Genomic DNA, 22,876 nt, shown 5'->3' on the forward strand with positions numbered 1-22,876 from the left:
GGCTCCCAGTACGTTTCCGAGCACAATTCAAAGTGTTGGTGCTGACCTTTAAAGCCCTAAACAGCCTTGGCTCAGTATACATGAAGGAGCGTCTCCACCCCCATCGTTCAGCCCAGACACTGAGGTCCAGCTCAGAGAGCCTTCTGGTGGTTCCCTCACTGCGAGAAGTGAGGTTACAGGGAATCGGGCAGAGGGCCTTCTCGGTAGTGGCACCCACCCTGTGGAACGCCCTCCCACCAGATGTCAAGGAAATAAAGAACTATATGACATTTAGAAGACATCTGAAGGTGGCCCTGTTTAGGGAAGTTTTTAATGTTTGATGTTTAGTTGTGTTTTTAATATTCTATTGGGAGCCGCCTGGAGTGGCTGGGGAAACCCAGCCAGATGGGCGAGGTATAAATAATAAAATTATTATTATTATTATTACATGGTTCTCCCCATTTCATCTTCACCACAACCCTGTGAGATAGGTTAGGCTAAGAGATGGTGCCTGGGCTAAACTCACCCAGTGAGCTTCATGGCTGAGTGGGGATTCCAACCCACTAACCATTACGCAGAGACTCAGAGGCTTTTTACAACTTAAGAGGGAGGTGGGAGGAGGCTTGCAAAAGCCTCTGCGAGTCTCCTACATCCACTTTTTTAATAAATAAATTGTTATTAGTTTTCAACATATCATTTTCAACAATAATTAAACATACTTTCATATCTTAAACCATTTTTTTTACTTCCATCAATCACATCTGAAAATTTTCCAATCTATTCACTTAATATACATTTCTTACTTTCACTATTACATTTAAATCTCATAACTAATATCTCTATTCTTTCTCTAATTTGCAATATTTTATTTCTCCTTACAAAACTTCTTGTAGTCCTACTAGCGTAATTTGTTGATTACAGTTGCTCTTCAAATAGTTCATATATTTCTTCCAATCTTCTGTGAATCTCTGGTCCCGCAGGTTTCGAATCCTTCCTGTTATTTTATCTAATTCTGCGTAGTCCATTAATTTTGTCTGCCATTCTTCTTTCGTCGGGATTTCTTCTTGCTTCCATTTCTGGGCTAACAATACTCTTGCCGCTGTTGTTGCATATAAAAACAATTTAACATCTTGCCTATTAATATCCTCACCTATAACACCAAGTAAAAATGCTTCTGGTTTTTTTTAAAAAATGTATATTTCAACATCTTTTTCATCTCATTATACATCATTTCCCAGAAGTTTTTTACTTTCTTACATTCCCACCACATATGATAAAATGCTCCTACCTCCGCTATAAGATCAGAGCCAGCAGCAGATGTGCAGAGATCAGTGGTGTAGCGTGGGGGGTGCAGGGGGGCCGGCCGCACCGGGTGTAACATCTGGGGGGGGCGCGCTCGCACTCGCAGCTCTCTGCCCCTACCTGGCTCACTCACTCACTCTCACTGCAGTGCTGGCTGTGCGAATCCGATCCGAGCCGCCGGGTCGCCGCCCACTGTGGAGGGGAGGATGCCAGGCGTGTGGTGCGGAGAGAGAGCGAGGGACTATCTGGGGGGGGCGCAAATTACATGCCTTGCCCCGGGTGCTGACAACCCACGCTACGCCACTGGCAGAGATTAAATCAGGCTGCCTCCCATGCACAAACCTGTTCCCTGCTAGGAACATGGTGGCGCAGCTCATGCAAGATTAAAACCTGCCCTCCTGTCCATCGGTTGATGTCACTGGTGTGACATTGTCTGATGGGCTATGGTGCGGGGCAGAAACAACCTGCTGGGCCAATATTGACGCAAAGTATTCTGGATGCTGTAATTTAACACCCACCCACACCTCGAGTTAAAATTTCCAACAGTCCTTGATAAACTACAGTGTGCAGAATTCTTTGGTGGGTGGGGATGCTTCCAATGGGTGGAGAGCAGAGCAATAACCATTGTGGCTAATAGGCATCGCTAGTCCTCTCTTCACCTCACCCCCATATATAATACTGCAGAGTTTTCCCTGGGATGTTGCACTCGCCACTTTTGATGCTTTTTTTGCAACTCAAAGGAAAGTTTGACCAACCTGGCGCTCCCTCCTTGTGGATGGGGGGGGGGGCAAGCGGGATTCTCACGAAACTTTGCAAAGGAAACTTATCTGTGGCTAAAGGCGCTAAATGCAAACTTTTAAGTCAGGGGTCAGCAAACTTTTCCAGCAGGGGGCCGGTTCACTGTCCCTCAGACCTGGGGGGGGGGGGGGCGGACTATATTTTGGAAGGAAAAGAAATGAACGAATTCCTATGCCCCACAAATAACCCAGAGATGCATTTTAAATAAAAGGACACATTCTACTCATGTCAAAGCACCCTGATTCCCAGACCGTCCGCGGGCCGGATTTAGAAGGTGATTGGGTCGGATCCGGCCCCCGGGCCTTAGTTTGCCTACCCATGTTTTAAGTGATTTTTTTTAATAATCCGGATTAGAAACACTGTTGCAGAGATGCGATCCATGGCTGCTCTGCAAACAGACCCTTGCTCAGCTCCTTGCTTTTTAGGGTTCCTTTTCCCAAACTCGGAGAAACGATCCTCCTCCCACTATGGCTCCGCGCTAATAAAAGTACAGATTTTTTAAAAATGCACAATTAATTACTTGAAATAATGTAAGAGCTTTCAGTGTGAGAATTGGAAGTGTGAATTCTGCCCTCACTTTGTTCTCACTTTCAGAAGCACGCAACGTTTTCTCCATCTTCCTAAAATAGGCATTTAATCACCCAGATTTCTCCCCACCGACACGCACCCAGTTTGGAAAGAAGTCGACACTAGCCGAGCAATGAAAGCAAAACAAAAAATGCAGAGCGGTTAGGTCAAGTTTGCTGAGTGACTGAACTTGCATGGCTCACGGAGCGTTCAAACCACATTAATATTTATCATTTGGTACAAAAGAACACAAAGCCCGGCCGGTACCTCCTCTAAACGTGTTCTGATCGTAAAACGTCTCACAAACTGTATCCAGAAAAATGAAAAAAGTGTTTCCGCCCGGTTTCGAACCGGGGACCTTTCGCGTGTTAGGCGAACGTGATAACCACTACACTACGGAAACCCAGGTCGGTTCGAGGTTCCCCCACATGATCCTTATAGTAGAATTCGCATGTGCATTTCTTGCAGTTTTCGGAATTTTGCAAGCTTTAGCGTTTAGCCGCGTGCTGGGGGTGGGGGTGGGGAAGGAAAAACCGCTAGATTGCATGCATATAGATACATGCATAGACATGGATATATATATATATATATATGCACATACACACAGACAAAATTCTGTTCTATAATACTAGTTTATTATTTTTGCAAAGTAAGTTGCCATCAAGTGTGGTTAAAAGTCACGCCTAAACTTGGCAGTCTCGATCCATCCATGTCCAACAGTTACTTTGCAACATTTGACAGACCTAACTTACGATGTGCAAGTTCCTTTTCTTGGTGCACTTCCCTGCAGGAGACACGGAGAAAAAAGCGACATGCCCGGTAGTTTCCATGCACCTGCTTCGACTACACGAGTTTCCCCGTTTAAAAAAAAAAAAATCAGCAGTTCAGAATGGTATCTATGAATTAAATGCAAGGTACTTCCTTCTTCCAAACCAGAGCTGCTTTGCAGAATTAAATTGCAGGGTGAGATAAATCCGTTCTAACGATGCGACAAAGTTTGCAGAGCAAGAATGGGAAAGAGTAAAAAAGATCCGCTCTACCCGTCCCTGGGTGGGCTCGAACCACCAACCTTTCGGTTAACAGCCGAACGCGCTAACCGATTGCGCCACAGAGACTCCGCTGGTTTCGGGTGTCTGCCAGGAAAGTACTAATGGTTTCAAGCCTTGCTGTTCTTTCGACTGCTAACGCGCTTCCTTTAATTCATTCTTCCACCATCACTTCCACCTCCAAAATAGCTGTTGCAAAAACCCCGGAAACAAACCTCCTTCCTAATGAGCGAGACAGGAAGGCTGGACGAGGAAGACTTTTGCAGCAGCAGCAGCAAATGATAAGATAATAAGATAAGAGCCCCAAACGGGGGAACTTGCACAAAACGCCTGCCCTAAATTTCACCCTTTCTTGGCGTTCGTGATCGCCCAGCCCAAACTAGCAAGATTCCTCCAGGGGGAGAAAAGGGCAAGTTAAAAGTGGGGATATTATCCCAGTTCCTGCTCCCTTTGATTTTGATGCGCGTGCCTGGCTGCTGCTTTGACCTAGGCAGGCAGCAATTTCTGGGAAAGGCACCCTGGTACCCGGCATTCATGAATCAATCGATCATAAGCTTCTGGATATCCTTATTGGAGTCTCTTAACAGATGCCGATTGGCCCTTAATCGCACACTGAATATCTTCTCTTTCCACCTCCCCAACGCCATTTCTGAAACTTCTCTATTTTGTTCTGCAGCACCACTTTGCACCCACCTTCACACCCATGTGCATGCCCCCCCACCTTGCACAACCCACCCCCAGGCTAACCTCCTGCAATTTCCTCCTTCCATATGTTGCAACTGCCTAGCACCCTTTTCACCTCCTACTCAACCCTGATTTAAGGTTATAACACTGATGGTGGTGGTGGTGTTTTTATTGATACCCACCCATCTGGCTGGCTTGTACATAAATAATAAATAAAAACAAGTGGGGACCGCAACATGGGCGTAGCCCAGCATTTATTTATTTTTAGGGGGGCACAAAAAGTTGTTGAGCTTTTTTGGGGAGATCACGGGTAAAAATCCACCCCAAAGGGAGGACATTACAGAAGGCAGGCTTTTGTTAGAGGAGGCAGGCGTCTGCTAGGGGAGCGGAACCTCAGCTAATTTAGTATTTCTAATGCTTTTCTTTACTTTCTGAGCAAACCCCTGTGGGCTGCAACAAAATGTTGTAGCGTGCCGTGTTCCTGGTCAGTTTCCAGTCTTTCTAATCCATGCTCAATTCCTCATTCCACCCTCCAACAGCCACAAACATTCTGTGCCCACTGAGCATACTCAGTCCTAATTGGCCTGTTTGGGGTTCGCTGCCACCACCTCTCTTTTTTTGCACCTAAATATTTTGTATACTACTGCAAACTTCCCCAAGCCAATTGACCCCATTTTAGCCATACGGGTAACTCGTAACTTATGCGCATTTAACTGGTGTACCTTCAGCTTCATGCACTTGGCAAAAAATTAAAGCAGGTGGGAAGAGCGTGGGCATCCAGGAAAAAAGACTTTGGCAATCCCACCCATCAATGAACCCAACTTTCTTTTGGCTATATGCAATTCTGGCTTTATAGGAATGACACTCAAAGCTTGGATATTAGAAATAGAGGGAATGATAAAGGTATATAATCATGTCTGGAGTATAATTTTGTCCATGGGAGAGTCATTACACTGGATCTTATCAATGAAAGGGGGGATGCAGGAGGCTAACACCAATGCTTGAACTATAAGGGTGATTCTCACCCTTCCTTTGCTTTTAGGAAAAGAAAGCCAGAAAAGAAAAGGAAGGAGGAGGAGGAAGTATGGAAATGCCATATGGGGGCCAAGGGGGAGAAGCTATCACTATCAGGCAGCATGGCTGATTCAGCTGCTTGTAGACCCAAGCATGCTGTTTTTAGGAGAGTAACAAAGCACTCTCTTGTGATGTGAATGTTGGCAACTCTCTCCACAGTAAATAAGCCATATTTCAGAAAGACACTATAGCCTTCGCTGTGCCTCATTTTTTCCAAAGGAAACACTAACTCTGGTCAAGTGCCAAGACCACTGGAATCTTGCATCGCTCAGCAGAGATTGGGGTGGCCTATAACAGTATTTTATAAGTTTATAGTAAACAGGAGAATTTCATTATATAAACAGCTGGGTTTTCTATTTCCAAATATGGGGAATCCACCTTGGTATGTTCCTTAGGATCAGCAGCTGTTGGTGTAACATGAAACCTGCTCAGCACCTAACGGCCTCATTTGAAGATCTGCTACTTCCTTCTACATTCCATTTTAAGACTTTGACCCAAGGCAGACCCATGACTTCACCACCAGATAATTTTTTTTTATTTCCTCACCATCCTCTGTTTCCCATCTAACACTTAGATTCTAGCTTGATGAAGAGTTTGAAGTAAGCTTGTGCATTTTGGTTGACCTAATAAAGGTACTTTAAGGTTAAAGCTATGGTTTTCCCAGTAGTGATGTATGGAAGTGAGAGATGGACCATAAAGAAGGCTGATCGCCGAAGAATTGATGCTTTTGAATTATGGTGCTGGAGGAGACTCTTGAGAGTCCCATGGACTGCAAGAAGATCAAACCTATCCATTCTGGAGGAAATCAGCCCTGAGTGCTCACTGGAAGGACAGATCCTGAAGCTGAGGCTCCAATCCTTTGGCCACCTCATGAGAAGAGAAGACTCCCTGGAAAAGACCCTGATGTTGGGAAAGATGGAGGGCACAAGGAGAAGGGGACAACAGCAAATGAGATGGTTGGACAGTGTTCTCAAAGCTACCAGCATGAGTCTGACCAAACTGCGGGAGGCAGTGGAAGACAGAAGTGCCTGGCGTGCTCTGGTCCATGGGGTCACGAAGAGTTGGACACGACTAAACAACAACAATAAAGGTACATCGCTAACAAAGATTTTACAATAAATGTTTTATAATAAATGCATAAATTTTTTAAGGATCTTATGGTTTAATAAGGAAGTCTATTGCCCAGTTCCTCTTTCTTTGTGCTGCTTCTAACAGGCCTGTTGAAAAGGAAAAGAACAAGGAAACCACATCCTTTGTGGTTTGTGTAAGTAAAGATTCAAAAAAACAAAATTAAGCCAAGCAGCAACAGCAACATACACACAATAACTAAGTATCCATGTAAGCCGGTGAAAAAGTGTGTCTCAACCAGGATGCAGAATGAGAATATCAAAATGACTATGTTTTGCCTTGTTTTGGATTTGTGTGATCCTGAAAAGGTCTTCACAATTGCACCTCCCTATGTTCTGAGCTCGACCGCTCAAGATGCTTTAGAGGTTAATGGAACAGGAACTGGGAACAGGGAGGTTCTGCAGAGCAGTGGCAGAAAATCTGCTGCACATGCAGGAGGCCCCAGATTCAATCCCAGGCATCTCCACCAAGGTCTGAGAGAGGCCCCTGCCTTCTGAATTCCTGGACAGCTGCTGCCAGTCAGTGTAGACAATACCGAACTAGATGGACCAATGGTTTGACTCAGGTGGCGCTGTGGGTTAAACCACAGAGCCTAGGGCTTGCCGATCGGAAGGTCGGCGGTTTGAATCCCCGCAACGGGGTGAGCTCCTGTTGCTCAGTCCCTGCTCCTGCCAACCTAGCAGTTTGAAAGCACGTCAAAGTGCAAGTAGATACATAGGTACCGCTCCGGCAGGAAGGTAAACGGCGTTTCCATGCACTGCTCTGGTTTCGCCAGAAGCGGCTTAGCCATGCTGGCCACATGACCCGGAAAAACTGTCTGCAGACAAACGTTGGCTCCCTCGGCCAGTAAAGCGAGATGAGCGCCGCAACCCCAGAGTCGTTCGCGACTGGACTTAAAATGTCATGGGTCCCTTTACCTTTAGGCATCTTCCTATGTTCCTATGTCATCTCTTAGACAAGGTGGGGAAGGAATTTGTAAAGACTGATGTGGGCCAGGAAAAAAAGAGTAAGAGAAAACTATTTACTATAAATTGCAACCGTTCAGATCAATCTGAAATAGCCATGGATTAGCAGTGGAGATTGGATCTTGGGAGAAGCACAGTGCAGCAGGCTGCAGAAACTATTTAACAAAGAACACTCCTATGTTCTTCCTCTCTGTATATTTGCCCATGCAAATAATAGCATCATTGGATATACTGGGCAATTTTGTTGGCACACAGGTAGGATAATATTGGGTATTCATGTCTCACCACTACATACATCTCTTGCATCAGAGGCAGTAACTAACTGGCAAAGCTGCCAGGGTCAGTCTCTCGTTTAGACTCCAGCAAGGTAGGTTTGGAAAGACAGCGTGGCAGTGCGGAGCAGTGGGCATGAGCCATAAACTGCAGATTCTTAGCTTTGAATATTTCACTTTTATTTTTAAAGGGTGGTTTTAGCATTTTTAAAACCAGATATACGAGAAGAAAACTGGCAGGCCCTATTTCCCTCCTTTGTTTTGTGACCAACTGTCCTGCATCTGCCTGCCTGTGTTTTTAGTCAGTGAATGAGGTCATAGCAAGCAGGTCTAGCCAATTAGACAAAGAGAAGGCAAAAGAAATTCTAGAGGTGGAACTTCTGGGGTCATTTTTAACAACAACAACAACAATTTATTAATACCCCGCCCATCTGGCTGGGTTTCCTCAGCCACTCTGGGCAGCTTCCAACAGAATATTAAAATACAATAGTCTATTAAACATGAAAAGCTTCCCTAAACAGGGCTGCCTTCAGATGTCTTCTAAAAGTCTGGTGGTAGTTCTTCTCTTTGACATCTGGTGGGAGGGTGTTCCACAAGGCGGGTGCCACTACCGAGAAGGCCCTCTTCCTGGTTCCCTGTAACTTGGCTTCTCACTGGGAGGGAACCGCCAGAAGGCCCTCGGAGCTGGACCTCAGTGTCTGGGCAGAATGATGGGGGTGGAGACGCTCCTTCAGGTATACTGGACCGAGGCCATTTTAAGGTTTTTATGTTAGTCTTCCCTGGTACTGCTGCTGCTCCATAGAAAACAAGTAGCTCTGGGTATAGCTCTGATTAGGGAGGAGGTTGTCAACCTAAACCCCAAACCTCAGGTCTTATTTTATCTCTTATAACCCCCCCACACACACACACAAAAAAAAGTGGGTTTTTTTCTTTGTAAACATTTTTTTTTAAATGGCCAGTATCAATGCAGATGAAGTCCATCAATATTGCACGCATCTTGCAGGGGTCAGAGCTGTAGCTGAATGTGGGTTATGCCAACCCAGTAAAGTAACCTGCTGTTGCTAAACCCATTTTCCTGCGGGATGGGGCAGGAGATTAAAGTAGTCTCTGACCATCCTGAAGTGTCGTCCAGTGTTGCTATTCTGGCATATTTCTTATGCTACTAGAGCAATGGACAGGAAGAGCTGGAGTATAGGTTTCTAAGAAGCCTGATCTACCCAAGCTTTGCCACCAGCCACCAGATCTACTAAAGGTGTTCTCTGAGGCTGGTTAAGAAAATAAGGAGAGCCAGCTGGATCAGGCCAAGGACCCACCTAGTCCAGCATCCTGTTCTCACAGTGGTAGGGTTGCTATATTTCAAAAAGTGGAAGTCCAGAGGTTTGCATGTTTATTTGGAGAATTTGCCTTCCCTGGAAAAAAATTCCTGCAGATACACATGCCTACCAGTCAGTGCACAGAAGACTAGATTAGATGCACCACAAATAAGGCCACTTCCTATGTTCCTTGATATTGCAGCACGTGTCACACAAATCTTATTACACATGCAAACTGGAGAGCAGCTTCCCTTTCGCAGCCACAAAACGCAGCACAAACGAAGCATGCAAAGGAAGTTTGCAAGATAAAACAGTTGTAAATTTGCTTTTGGAAAAATCCTCAAAGCTATGACTAATTTCTACCAGTTTCAAAGTTACACACCATGTGCTTCTCGCAGGGAACATTTCTCCACCTTCTTTTTACCCAATCTGCTGGCTGTTACTCCATCATCTGTCTGAGATTGTTTCATATCTTAGGTTCCTCCATTGTAAACTGCAATTTCCACTGAAAAGCAAAAGCTAATTTTAATTGACAGTGGTCTTATACTGTTTTAAAAAGAATTAAGTTTTAATTAAGAATTAATTAAGAATTAATTAAGAATTAAGTTTGTAGTGTTCCCTAGGAACTGGTATTCAAAGTCATGCCCTCACTGATAACTGAAGGTAGAACACTGGCCTAGCAGCCATTGATAGCCTTTTATGTGCTATTTGTAAGCAAAGCATGGAAGAAAGATTTTAATGCTATGTTCAAATGGGGGGGGGGGGGATCCCGCTTCTATGTCTACATGGAGGGCAGAACTACACAGACATAAGAAAACATGGGATTCCCAATCCCATATTTTACTTGCAAGGAAAATGCGATGATGGGGCAAATGCAAGGGAGAATCAGGGAAGGAAGGAAGTGCATAACTCTGACTTGTAGCACGTTACCTTTTCCTTTTCCCTCCTCAACCCTTTTTCCTTTTGTGTTGTGTTTTAGATTATAAATCTGTGGACAGGGACTGTCTTGCTCTCATGTAAGGCATTTTGGGATCCTTTTTGGCTTAAGAGCAGAGTAAGATGATTTAAATGGATAAAATAATAACAACTAACCCAACCACTTAATTGCCTGTTTTTCAATATTATCCTAGTTTTCTAGTTCTTATTGGTATCTCTGCAGGATCTGATGGTCCAAACAGATTGTGGCAGAGAGATTCTTAAATTTAGGCTGTCGTCTCATGCCCCCGGGAGTAAACCATGGTTCACATTGAGCCTTTGAGTCACAAATGCGATGGCACTGTTAATTCAGATCCACGCAGGTTGCATGATATGGATTGGTTCAAAGCAACAGGCCCTTCTGCTTCTTCACATGGGCACGTCAGCTAGATATGCAGATTATGGAAGCCGAAACAAAAAGATTGAGAGGCACGACCTTCACAGCTGATAAATGCAATGCACTGATAGCACTTTTGAAGGTGATATGCTACTATCATGCTGCCTTTTAGCTGTGGAGCCACCAGAAGAGTTGCATGATGCAAGATAAGGGAGAGGATCACTTCCTCCCTCTGTGGTTTGTCTGGCTGAGTTGCTAAAAAAAGGCTGAGCAGAATATCCTGGCAAGCCTGCCGTCAGCATGGACCAAGAAGTGGTGGGGTACATTGTCCTCCTGGTCATCGTTACGCTTTTAAGCGTCGTCCAAAATGGTAAGAAAGAACAAGGGGGGCAGGGGGGGGTCAGAAAAAGAGGCAGACCTGAGCATTAGGCATGGGGTGAGAAAGACTTGAATGCAAGCATTTAAATAATCCGTATTTGTACATGTTGTTTCAGAGCTGCTCTCAGAATCCCACCCCTCTTTTTGTTGATCTGTCTGGGTTTTAAATTAAATACTTGCAATGTGTGTTCCAGATTCCTTAGCCTAGCAATATTGTCACTAAGTTCCATGTTAAATTAACACTGAGAGAATGGCAGGGGGAAGAATCTCACATGTGGCAGGTCACAGGCTGGCGGGGATGGAAATGTTCCTTCTGCTGCCTAGGTTGACTGGCAGTGGGAGGTGGGCTCCCTTGGGTGGGTGGGGGGGACCAGACTCTTACCTGCAGGGAAACACTGAGCAGGGCTGACCCCTCACCTAGCATCAATGCCAACATCACCTTAGCTGCTCTACACCGATTCAGTACCATCTTGTTGGTACTGACCAGCAATGATCAACCAATGTCCCCACTGCTGAAGGATGTGTGGATCCAGAATTGGCCTCCACAGTCACTTACGGACTCATTGTTAAAACCGTGTTGATGGAAGACAATCTTACTCTGCTACGAGTGATCGCCAAAGAAGAAGAAGAACAAGCAGTGACTCTGGGGTTTCAGACTGGGGTCTTTCCCATCGTCACTGGGAGAAGCTGCCTGCGGATTGGACCTGGGAACCATCTTCTCCCAAAGCTGGTGCCCTTCCACGTTTCCTCTTTCCTGCTGCACTGAACTTTTTGGGTTCAGTGAGGAGTAGCGAGGAGAGAAGGGGATTAGTGGAGAATGGGATTTCTGAGTTGTTGTTTTTAGAAAAACTTCAACTTACATTCTCTCCAACTCACAGATCCTCACACACAGCGACATTATGCAGTGGTACCTCAGGTTACATACGCTTCAGGTTACAGACTCCGCTAACCCAGAAATAGTGCTTCAGGTTAAGAACTTTGCTTCAGGATGAGAACAGAAATTGTGCTCCAGCGGCGTGGCAGCAGCAGGAGGCCCCATTAGCTAAAGTGGTGCTTCAGGTTAAGAACAGACCTCCGGAACCAATTAAGTACTTAACCCGAGGTACCTCTGTATATGCAACAGAGAGCATAAAGTCCAGAAGGAGAACAAAAAGTTTGAGAAGCAGTAGAGGGAGGAGGAGACTCTATTTAGAGCACCAAGCTGCCCTTTTAGACAAGTTTGTTCTGGATCCTGGAGGGACGCCGTTGATCACTGAAACCGTATCTTTGTCATAGTGACTAACAACTTGCAGCAAAATGTTTGGGTTTCTCGGCATTCTTCAGATGCCCCAACATGACTCAGAGGGTGCTGTGGCCACGGTGGTAGATGCAGGACATTGATTTAGCAACACAGCTAGTAGCACCGTTCTCTGTCCTGCTCTCGTCTTGAATAAGCAGCATGAGATCAGTGCAATTGTGTAAACGAGTCAGACTCTGTGCCTGGAGGCCATTCTTCTTATGTTAAATTCTCAGGATACTGCAGGAAGGTGTATCCGATTCCCAAGCACACAAAATTGGTAACCCAAGAACTACCCATTCAGGTAGGAACCAACAGTTCTTTCTGGCTGAAGGCCTTACTGAAATTGCTGCAGTACTTTCCAAGGCTAGAGAGACATCATGTGCATATTTCAAAGAAAAACACACAGTAATGGCTAAGGCAACAGAACTTGGGAGATTTGCAACCCCCTTAAAAACCAGCCTTATGTTTTGGAGTCCCAGCACCATTACTGAAAATTTAAAAAGCAGTTTGAGAGAGGGGGTTTTCAGCAGAGGAATGAAAGGAGTTCTTAATCTTTCCTTCCCAATAATTTCAGTGGCTCTCAGCCAGCATTATCAGGCTTAGATTGGTGTCGGTTGCTGCTGGACACTGGGCAATTGAAAGGTGCCTCTGGACCTTCACACCTTACAAAGACACCTGCAAGTCTACCAACAGCAATGCTTGTTTGTCTGGATAGGGATAACATATTCCAGGCATTGAGTTTCCATATATATTGACTTTCCTTGCTTTACTATCCCAAATTCCATTCCTTCAAGCCATCCAAAAATTGAAAGTGATATTTGTGAAACATTAAGTTGATATTTTGTTAAGTCGTTGTTTGATGTTACTATGTTACAGAAATATTCTGATTTATAACTAAACTGTTTATTACATCACCTTTTTGGAAAAATTAATTTGCATTGCATTGGTTTATGGAACTGTTTGTTTTTTCTGTCTTTGACATTGTTTCTTAGCCACTTTGGGCTTCCCACAGGTAGGAAAAGTGGGACATTAATATTGAAATGAAATTAAAGTCTTTCTTTCTTTCTTTCTTTCTTTCTTTCTTTCTTTCTTTCTTTCTTTCTTTCTTCCTTTCTTCCTTTCCTTTCCTTTCCTTTCCTTTCCTTTCCTTTCCTTTCCTTTCCTTTCCTTTCCTCTTTTCTTTCCTTCCTTCCTTCCTTCCTTCCTTCCTTTCTAAAACAGCCTTTTTTGCAAGCAAAGTAGAGCAGGAAAGCAAGAACAGTACGGGCAAAATTGTTCACCGTGGCGGTACATCTCCCTTTGAGCGAGTCTTTACAGCCAAGTGAGTATTTATTTTGCGTGTCATGGGAAAGAGGAGTGAAGTGGCAAACAATACAGCTGTAATTGCTGCAGACACAAGGCTTGTAGCTAAAGAGAGATTCTGGGGCGCAAATTTGCTTTGATACTATTCCTACCCACCACCCCCAGAAAGCTGGCCTTCTAAGACTTTGAATAGATCCACACCATGCATTTAAAGTGTATTCAATGCATATTTAAAGCACATGACTTCCCCTAGAGAATCCTGGGGACTGTGGCTCTGTTAGATGTTCCCAGGATTAATTGGGGAAGTCATGTGCTTTAAAAGTGCATTGGGTGTCCTTTAAATGTACGGTGTGGCTCTCTCCTTCATGTTATTGTTGACTCCGGTTTTTGAAACACAATGGCTTTGCTAGTTAGGAGAATGAGATGAAGTAAGGCTTGTTCTTACGCTCACCCCTTACCTCATCTGGCCCAGCCACCAGGATGTATCCGGAAGGTTTTGCTCACATTTTAGATTAACCAGAGTTTGTTATGATGTTCATACCTGGGCAATACAGTGGTACCTCGGGTTACATACACTTCAGGTTCCAGACTCTGCTAACCCAGAAATAGTGCTTCAGGTTAAGAACTTTGCTTCAGGATGAGAACAGAAATCGTGCTGTGGCAGCGGGAGGCCCCATTAGCTAAAGTGGTGCTTCAGGTTAAGAACAGTTTCAGGTTAAGAACGGACCTCCAGAAGAAATTAAGTACTTGACCCAAGGTACCACTGTATGTGGTTAGTCTTAACCATGGCTTGCTGAAATGAGCCAACCTGAAATCAAGGTTTACCTAGCTAACAAACCATGGTTCCGATTAAAAGCCCCCTTCCCCAATTGTCTGTGTTTCAATTTGTGCATTGTACCTACGTCAAAAAAAATTGTAGATAACAGTTGTGGCATGAACATCTCTTTGAGATTGCTATCTTTCTGATTTTACATTAAGCTTCCCTGTGATTGATATGCACCTTGTGCTTTGCTTCGAATTGCATGGATATATTTTCTTGCTCTCAGTATGACGATATCCCTTTCTAAAAATAATTTCCTAGCCAAAACTGCAGAGACGCCTACCCTACCTTTCTTGCCGTGCTTTGGTGTGCTGGCTTGCTGTGTAGTCAAGGTAATGTATTCAGAGCCCTCTTCACACCATCTCCCTAGGGGCGTGTACACATTGCCTGATAATGTGCATTCAGTGCTGGATGCAGGCATGCTTCGGAGGGGGCTGCAAGTATGATGTTGTCCCTATGCCATCCCTGGTTAAGCTAAAGTGCATTCTGCACCAACAGTTTTAATCCGTTTATGCAAAGAGCGCAGCCCTCAAGCGCTTGCTGCATTCAAATATACACAGAGAGTGTTTTCTTAGGTCACCTCCTACTGGGGAAGACCTCATCATGGTGCAACACTGGGCCACTTCCTCTCTCCTACAAGACTTCCGCAGCATATTGTAATGCATGGGGGGAGGGAGGGAGGAAGGAACTGTGCATATGCAGATGCATCAAAGTGTTACATCATTTCCACCAGAGCTTGGGAGGTGGGTGACTAACCTAATGAGGGGAGGGTAGCAGAGCCCCTTCATGTGTACTACTTCATATACACTCCCACCTGTAAGTACAGACAACACAAGCAGTATTTCCTGCTTTAGGCAATGTTATTGTGCCAAGGGATGCACAACCGCAAATCACTATCGACAAAAGCGATCTGCAAAAAAAGAGAGAGCCCTGTGCATTTCAGACCCGCGTGTGTACATAGCCTAGGTCTTGCATTTATCAAGGCAAAATAGCAAATACAGTGGTGCCTCGCAAGACGAAATTAATTCGTTCTGCGAGTTTTTTCGTTCTACGAGTTTTTCCGTCTTGCGAGGCACCGCTGTGTATTGACGGTTTCCCATAGGAATGCATTGGCGGCTTTTTAAAAAAGGCGCAAGACGTTCCGTCTTGCAAAGCAAGCCCATAGGGAAATCCGTCTTGCAAAGCAACTCAGAAAACGGAAAACTCTTTCGTCTTGCGAGTTTTTCGTCTTCCGAGGCATTCGTCTTGCGAGGTACCACTGTACTGCAGTTTCCTCTTTTTTTTATTGATACAGCAAGAAAAGGGGAAAAAAGAGAAAACACAAATACCAAAGTACACACAGGAATAACAATAGACACAAAATTTTCTTAGCAAACAGTAAGACATAAATTGGTCTTAACACTAAAGACCCAACTTCCCGTCTATTCCATATTTCGATTTCCTATAACTTATTGCCAATGCACACTTTCATCATAATTAAACTTTTTCTTAATATATCTTAATTCTTATATCTGCCTTGCAGCATTACTGAAGTTCCTCAAATGCTGCAACCGAGTTTAAACTACTATATTTCTATTTCCACAGGGCTCGTCCTCTGAAAGCCATAATAGTTAAACCACTTTGAATCGTCGAAACAAAATAGAAAAAAATCCTTCCAGTAGCACCTTAGAGACCAACTAAGTTTGTTATTGGGATGAGCTTTCATGTGCATGGTATCTGAAGAAGTGTGCACACACACAAAAGCTCATACCAATAACAAACTTAGTTGAATCGTGCTCAAGGTTGCATTTTAATCCAAGTGAAGTGACAATGTCTAATGACAAATGCCTTTCCTACTTCTCTTTAGCTCCTGCTGCCTTTGCGGGACTGATGTACTTGTTTGTGAGACAGAAGTACTTTGTTGGCTATATGGGGGAAAGGACACAGAGGTAATTTCCCACTTACATCTTCTCAAAAGTTCTAAGATGGCGGCTCACTTGTCCATTCCTTGTTTTCCCTCCCCCCCCCCCATAACAAGAGATGTTCTGGCTCTCCTTATGTTATTGGACTACAGATTCTATTGCCACCCTTTAGGAGAAAGGGCAGGGTAGAAATGGAAATAAATTTAACAATTCCAGCCCATTGGCCATGTTGGCTGGGGCTGATGGGAGTTGGAGTCCAGCAATGTCTGGAGGCCCGTCGATTTCCTGCCACTATTCTAGATTCTCCTAATCAGTTTGTCAGGCTTATTTTGACATTGTGTTTTCCTTTTCACCTAGAATAATGCCTGCAGAGAAATACATGTGGGAAATTGCTTCTTTGGAATGTAGATTTTTCAGTAATGAAAATATGAGAAATGAGCACTTATTGTGTATTTCTCTATGTTTTCCCTCCACGGAGCAAAAATATACGGTCACATTCATTTAAAGCACTCTTATACCACTTTAATGGTCATGGCTTCTAGTCCTAGACTAGACCCTTCACCTTCCCTTTCAATCCTGATTGTATTTCACAAAGACTGGATGTCATGGGTGTTATTGTTACTGCTGTATCAGCTCTCAACTGCACACACTGGAGTTGTATGATGTTTAGGCACCATTAGAATTACAGCAGTCAGGGTCCTCATTGGTGTGGCAATGCACAGTGGCGTAGTGTGGGGGGTGCAGGGGGGGCCGGCCGCACCGGGTGCAACATCTGGGGGGGGGGGCGCTCGCACTCGCAGCTCTCTGCGCCTACCTGGCTCACTCACTCTCTCTCACTGCAGTGCTGGCTGTGCAAATCCGATCCGAGCCGCCGGGTCGCCGCCCACTGTGGAGGGGAGGGTGCCGGGCGTGCGGTGCGGTGCGGTGCGGAGAGAGAGCGAGGGACTATCTGGGGGAGGGACAGTGCAGCGGGGGGGGGGGGCGCAAATTACTTGCCTTGCCCTGGGTTAGGGGGCGCAAATTACTTGCCTTGCCCCGGGTGCTGACAACCCACGCTACGCCACTGGCAATGCAAAATCCCTGAAGGTAAAATGAGTCCACAACCCTAAATCCACAAAACCCCACTGAAGTCAATGGACCTTACACAGAGGGTCTCTGGTTGTCTTATACTGCTTGGCTTCCACATACCCCATCACGTTCCTGAATTAAATATGCAAGGCTATTGAATTTTGTTTCAAGTATAATCAGTGACTATCATTTTTAATAGCTAGGATAAGATATATACGTCTCTTAAATGGAACCGTCTTGGTTACTGAGATGCATAAATTTTGCCCTGTGCACTGAATTCATCTGGTGATTTACACCTGCGCGGCTCACTCAGAATTAATTGTGCTTGCCAAGACATACATCAGTGCAGAGTTTGACCCCATTAATCTGAACATCTGAGCTCTATTTAAGTTGAGCTTGACCTTCATGACAGATAGAGAGGTTTAGCTCGTTTCTTGCAAATCAATATATTCTTACCTACTGCTTTTTCTCTCTCTCTCTTAGCACTCCTGGTTACATTTTCGGAAAACGCATCATAGCTTTCCTCTTCCTTATGTCTGCCGCTGGAGTCCTCAACTATTACCTGGGTTACTTTTTTGGAAGTGATTTTCAAATGTATATAAAAACCATAACTGGTACCATCTCCCCACTGCTGCTTATTCCTTGAATCTCTGTAGCAAGAGAGGGAAGGAGGTGAAAGAGAATGGAGGTCAGCGTGCTTAGCCAATCAATATCCAGAAGCAGATGTTTGAAATGAACCTACAAAGCTGCTTTTAGATTGCCATAAATTCAATGCTCCTTGGGACTTTGTAGTTTTCATTTAACACAGATTTTTTCCCCCTACAAGAAAATGATTTATTGTACACAGTTGGCATGTCTTTGGGAGAAGAGTAATATGTTCCTGTAATTTATCAGGCTCCCTCCTTTAAATGGGTTTGGTCACTGAATTCTTAAGTGCAAGGAAAATTTTATGCTGCCATCATTAAAAAAAAATTTTTTTACAAGATTCTAAGACATAATGCTTGATTTTTTTTTAGTCTTCTAGAATTTGTAATTCCTATTATAGTTAATGGCACTGAGGCTTCCATTTTGGTAGAAATAGAACCAGCCATCTGGCTCAAAGCCCTATTTTTATCATTATCATGTTGGCTTAATATACATAAGAATAAAGTATGATATACATTTTGGAACATGCTGTTATTTTAATAAAGTTATTTACAGTGTACAGTGACAAAACTATTAGTTTTATTCTCTGATCCCTGTCATTCCTGAAGTCCACAATGTTTTTATCGGACCAAATCATGTCCAAAGTGCTGGGTGTGATCTTGAGAGGTAACACAAAATCTTCGCCAGGTGTAAGAGTTTAAAGCAAAAACAACAAAAATTAAAATGCATGAAAGTGTTACAGTATTGGTGAAAACTGGTTGTGCGAACAGGGAACAGATTTTAAGTCACTCAATACTCAAATGATATACAACATTATTTCCTTTTTATGTATAATATGCTAATTAACATTGATTGTTGTTGTTGTTTAGTCGTTTAGTCATGTCTGACTCTTTGTGACCCAATGGACCAGAGCACGCCAGGCACTCCTGTCTTCCACTGCTTCCCGCAGTTTGGTCAGACTCATGTTTGTAGCTTCGAGAACACTGTCCAACCATCTCGTCCTCTGTCGTCCCCTTCTCCTTGTGCCCTCAATCTTTCCCAGCATCAGGGTCTTTTCCAGGGAGTCTTCTCTTCTCATGAGGTGGCCAAAGTATTGAAGCCTCAGCTTCAGGACCTGTCCTTCCAGTGAGCACTCAGGGCTGATTTCCTTAAGAATGGAGAGGTTTGATCTTCTTGCAGTCCATGGGACTCTCAAGAGTCTCCTCCAGCACCAGAATTCAAAAGCATCAATTCTTTGGCGATCAGCCTTCTTTATGGTCCAGCTCTCACTTCCATACATCACTACTGGGAAAACCATGGCTTTAACATTGATATTGATCGTAATTAACAAGAACAAGATAAAACTAGAATGACTACCCAGTCTTCTGTCCACTCTTTTTTTAATTTTTTTCCCTGTTCAGAGAGTTGTAGTGAACACATAGCAGGTTTCCCCCACTTTTTCATTTTCTGAAGAGCATCGCTTATTCTGCCCCCCCCCCACCATGTTTCTTTTGCTAGTTCTGTTTTAATTCTGGGGAAATTGAAAAGCAATGTGCAATGCAGCACAATCAGGGGGGAGCTGTTTTGCTCATAAAAGAAAACAAGTGTTCATCCTGTCTTTGCATTTCCTTAGATCAAAGTTCATATTTCTTATAAAGCATTTTCTGATGGCCTTTATTGTCAGACAGTGCACATAATACATCAACAGCTACCATTCTGGGTTGGCATGGCACTGGTGACATTTTTGTCTCCTGTCTAGTGCAGGATATTTACCAAAATAAACAGACGAAACCAAAAATTCCTAACTCATTACAGCAGGACCTCTGATGCGCTGGATGCTATTAATCATATCTTTACAACTTTCTGCCTGCCTAGCATAAACAGGGTATATAAACATTGATCATCTTGTGTAATTGATCTCAGACTGCCTTTTCCACTCACAGAGCAAGCTTGACTGATCAGATTGGACCTGTGGAGCCACAATGTCTGTTCTGTGAAGTATGATGGGTCTGAAATGTTTTGAAATTAAAAAACGAACAAACCAAAAAACCAGTATGTAATGCTATAAAAGTAATAAAGAAGGGTCCTTTAAGTAATGTCCTTTGCTATAGGGAACGTGCGGCAATCTTAAGCAATAAAGGAATGTGCCACTGCCACCCAAATATTTTTAGCCATTCCAAACACCTGCTTGTCTTTATACAGGTGATGCACCTGCTGTTCCCCTGCTCCTTGGAATGGAATTATCTCCGCTGCAGTCAGCATCACTGCAGGAAACAGTGGCCCTATAGGGTCAAACCTGACCCATACTTCAGAGGCAGAGAACGGACTTCCAGGCAAAAAATAGCAAGTTTGCAAGAAGGTGCCATTTGCGATTCATTAAAAATAAGATTTCTTTCATTCTCATGTGGCTTCACAGAACCTTCCTGGCATCGCTGCCACAAAAGAAAGCTTTTATAATGACCTCAAGGCTGAGATGTGCCTGGAACCTGCCCTCTTGAAAGCAGTCTACACGCTTTCTAATCAAAACCTGATTTGAACCTTGCCTAGCTACCCAGTGAGTGGGACTGAACATATCTCACTTCATGCGCTGAGCATGAAAACTGGAAAGCACTTTTCTGTAGGAAATAATAAGCACCAAATATTGTCGGTTGCATGTTAGTTTTTAAAATGGAATTTATTCTTCCTACCGTATTATTTTATATTGTTGTCCTTCTTTTCCACAGATGATATCCAATTTTATTTCATTATGTTTGTGGACTGCTGCGGTTTTTGGGGGGATGGGAGGGGTTGAACATGCTCAAAAAGCTGCATAGAAAGATGTATCTATAGTAAGAACATAAGAAGAGCCTGCTGGATCAGGCCAATGGCCCATCAAATCCAGCATCCTGTTCTCACAGTGGCTGAACAGATGGCTCTGAGAAGTCCACAAGAAGGACCTGAAAGGAATAGCACTCTGTTGTTGTTGTTTAGTCGTCTAGTCGTGTCCAACTCTTCTTGACCCCATGGACCAGAGCACGCCAGGCACTCCTGTCTTCCACTGCCTCCTGCAGTTTGGTCAAACTAATACTGGTAGCTTCGAGAACATTGTCCAACCATCTCGTCCTCTGTCGTCCCCTTCTCCTTGTGCCCTCCATCTTTCCCAACATCAGGGTCTTTTCCAGGGAGTCTTCTCTTCTCATGAGGTGGCCAAAGTATTGGAGCCTCAGCTTCATGATCTGTCCTTCCAGTGAGCACTCAGGGCTGATTTCCTGAAGAATGGATAGGTTTGATCTTCTTGCAGTCCATGGGACTCTCAAGAGTCTCCTCCAGCACCATAATTCAAAAGCATCAATTCTTCGGCGATCAGCCTTCTTTATGGTCCAGCTCTCACTTCCATGCATTACTACTGGGAAAACCATAGTTTTAACTAAACGGACCTTTGTTGGCAAGGTGATGTCTCTGCTTTTTAAGATGCTGTCTAGGTTTGTCATTGCTTTTCTCCCAAGAAGCAGGCGTCTTTTAATTTCGTGACTGCTGTCACCATCTGCAGTGCTCATGGGGCCCAAGAAGGTAAAATCTCTCACTGCTTCCATTTCTTCCCCTTCTATTTGCCAGGAGGTGATGGGCCCAGTGGCCATGATCTTCGTTTTTTTGATATTGAGCTTCAGACCATATTTTGCATTCTTCTCTTTCATCCTCATTAAAAGGTTCTTTAATTGCTCCTCACTTTCTGCCATCAAGGTTGTGTCATCTGCATAGCACTCTCCTCTCCTGCAAATTCCAGCCATTCAGAAGCATACTGTCTCCAGCATGGAGGCAGAACATAGCCGTTTTGGCTAGTAACTATTGGCAGCCTTGTCCTCAGCTAGTCTGTCTAATCCTCTTTTAAAGCCATCCAAATTGGTGACCATGACTGCCTCCTGCAGGAATAAATTCCATAGTTTTAACTCTGCACTGCCTGAAGAAGTACTTTTTCGGCCTCTCTTGAATCCTCCAACATTCAGCTTCATTTGAAGCCCACAAGTCGTAGTGTTATTCAAGGGCGGTTTATTTTAATTTTTTGCATGGAACTGTGCTGCAAGAAAGGGTTTTGCATATCAAGCTGTACATTTGAATCATCCAGAATCCCAATATGCTGTAGTTTCGCCAGTGATGGATAGGGATTTTCTCAGCAGCTTGAGAACAAAGGTGAGTGAAGTCATTGCTGTTAACTATTCCTCTCATCTTTCTCAGACTGCTACTTCTGAAATCAGCAACTTAAAAAAACCCAACACAGCCATTTGATGTGCTGCAACACTCTTCCACAGAGCCTTGATTAAACCTAAAGTTGCTCAGAAAGTGTTCCGCTGTGCAAATGCTTCTGTAATTTTCATTTACTCCTGTACGCGACTTTGCATATATTTGCCTGGTCAGAGATGTCGAGTTTATAGAACAAAGGCAGTCTCAGAAGGGATCTTTAAAGTGTTGCTACAGGCATGTTACATTTCTACCAAGAATTCATTTCTCCACAAATATAACACAAGGAAAACCTGCACCAAAGTTGTAGTGTGGAGTCCTCCTGTCCAGGGTCCCAGCTAGCTGCACCCTCTTCCAGGATACTCCATTGCATTTCCCTCCCCTGGTTTTTATTTCCCTCCCAAAGCAGTTCTCCAGCTTCTCAGGAGGGTGTCCTTCCCATCTCTTGCTAGCTGCTTGCTTCCATTTAAATGTCGGAGGGATAATGTAGGGAGATGTCTGGGGTATTGCAGATGGGACTGGCCAAGGGGGCAAAGAGAGGAATGTTCTACCTAAAGGAAATACTTGGCTTGAACAATGGCTGGAAGCCCTCCTTTTCTGGAGGGAGGATATACTGCAACATTTTGACGAAGGCTTCACTTGTTATGGGCTAATATCAAAGGTTTGTGCATGCATGAGCCATCCCATTTACTGGAGCCTACTGGAGTTGTGCTTTGCTTGATAGGTGAAAAGGTAAAGGACCCCTGGACGGTTAAGTCCAGTCAAAGGCAACTATGGGGTTGCGGCGCTCATCTCGCTTTCAGGCCAAGGGAGCCAGTGTTTGTCCACAGAGAGCTTTCCGAGTCATTT

At 44.1% G+C, this 22,876-nt stretch overlaps 1 protein-coding gene across 1 annotated transcript; it reads left to right on the top strand.

Moving 5' to 3' along the window:
* The first annotated feature begins 10,550 nt into the window (after positions 1-10,550).
* Positions 10,551-18,390, top strand: ALOX5AP (arachidonate 5-lipoxygenase activating protein). Its single transcript, XM_083438992.1, has 5 exons — positions 10,551-10,810; positions 13,319-13,418; positions 14,481-14,551; positions 16,066-16,147; positions 17,672-18,390. The coding sequence occupies exons 1-5, from the start codon at positions 10,741-10,743 to the stop codon at positions 17,832-17,834; spliced, it is 486 nt and encodes a 161-aa protein (XP_083295118.1). The 5' UTR covers positions 10,551-10,740; the 3' UTR covers positions 17,835-18,390.
* The last annotated feature ends 4,486 nt before the right edge of the window (positions 18,391-22,876 follow it).

Source organism: Podarcis tiliguerta (assembly GCF_965153285.1).
Source record: "Podarcis tiliguerta genome assembly, chromosome: 4".
Taxonomy (NCBI): Eukaryota; Metazoa; Chordata; class Lepidosauria; order Squamata; family Lacertidae; genus Podarcis; species Podarcis tiliguerta.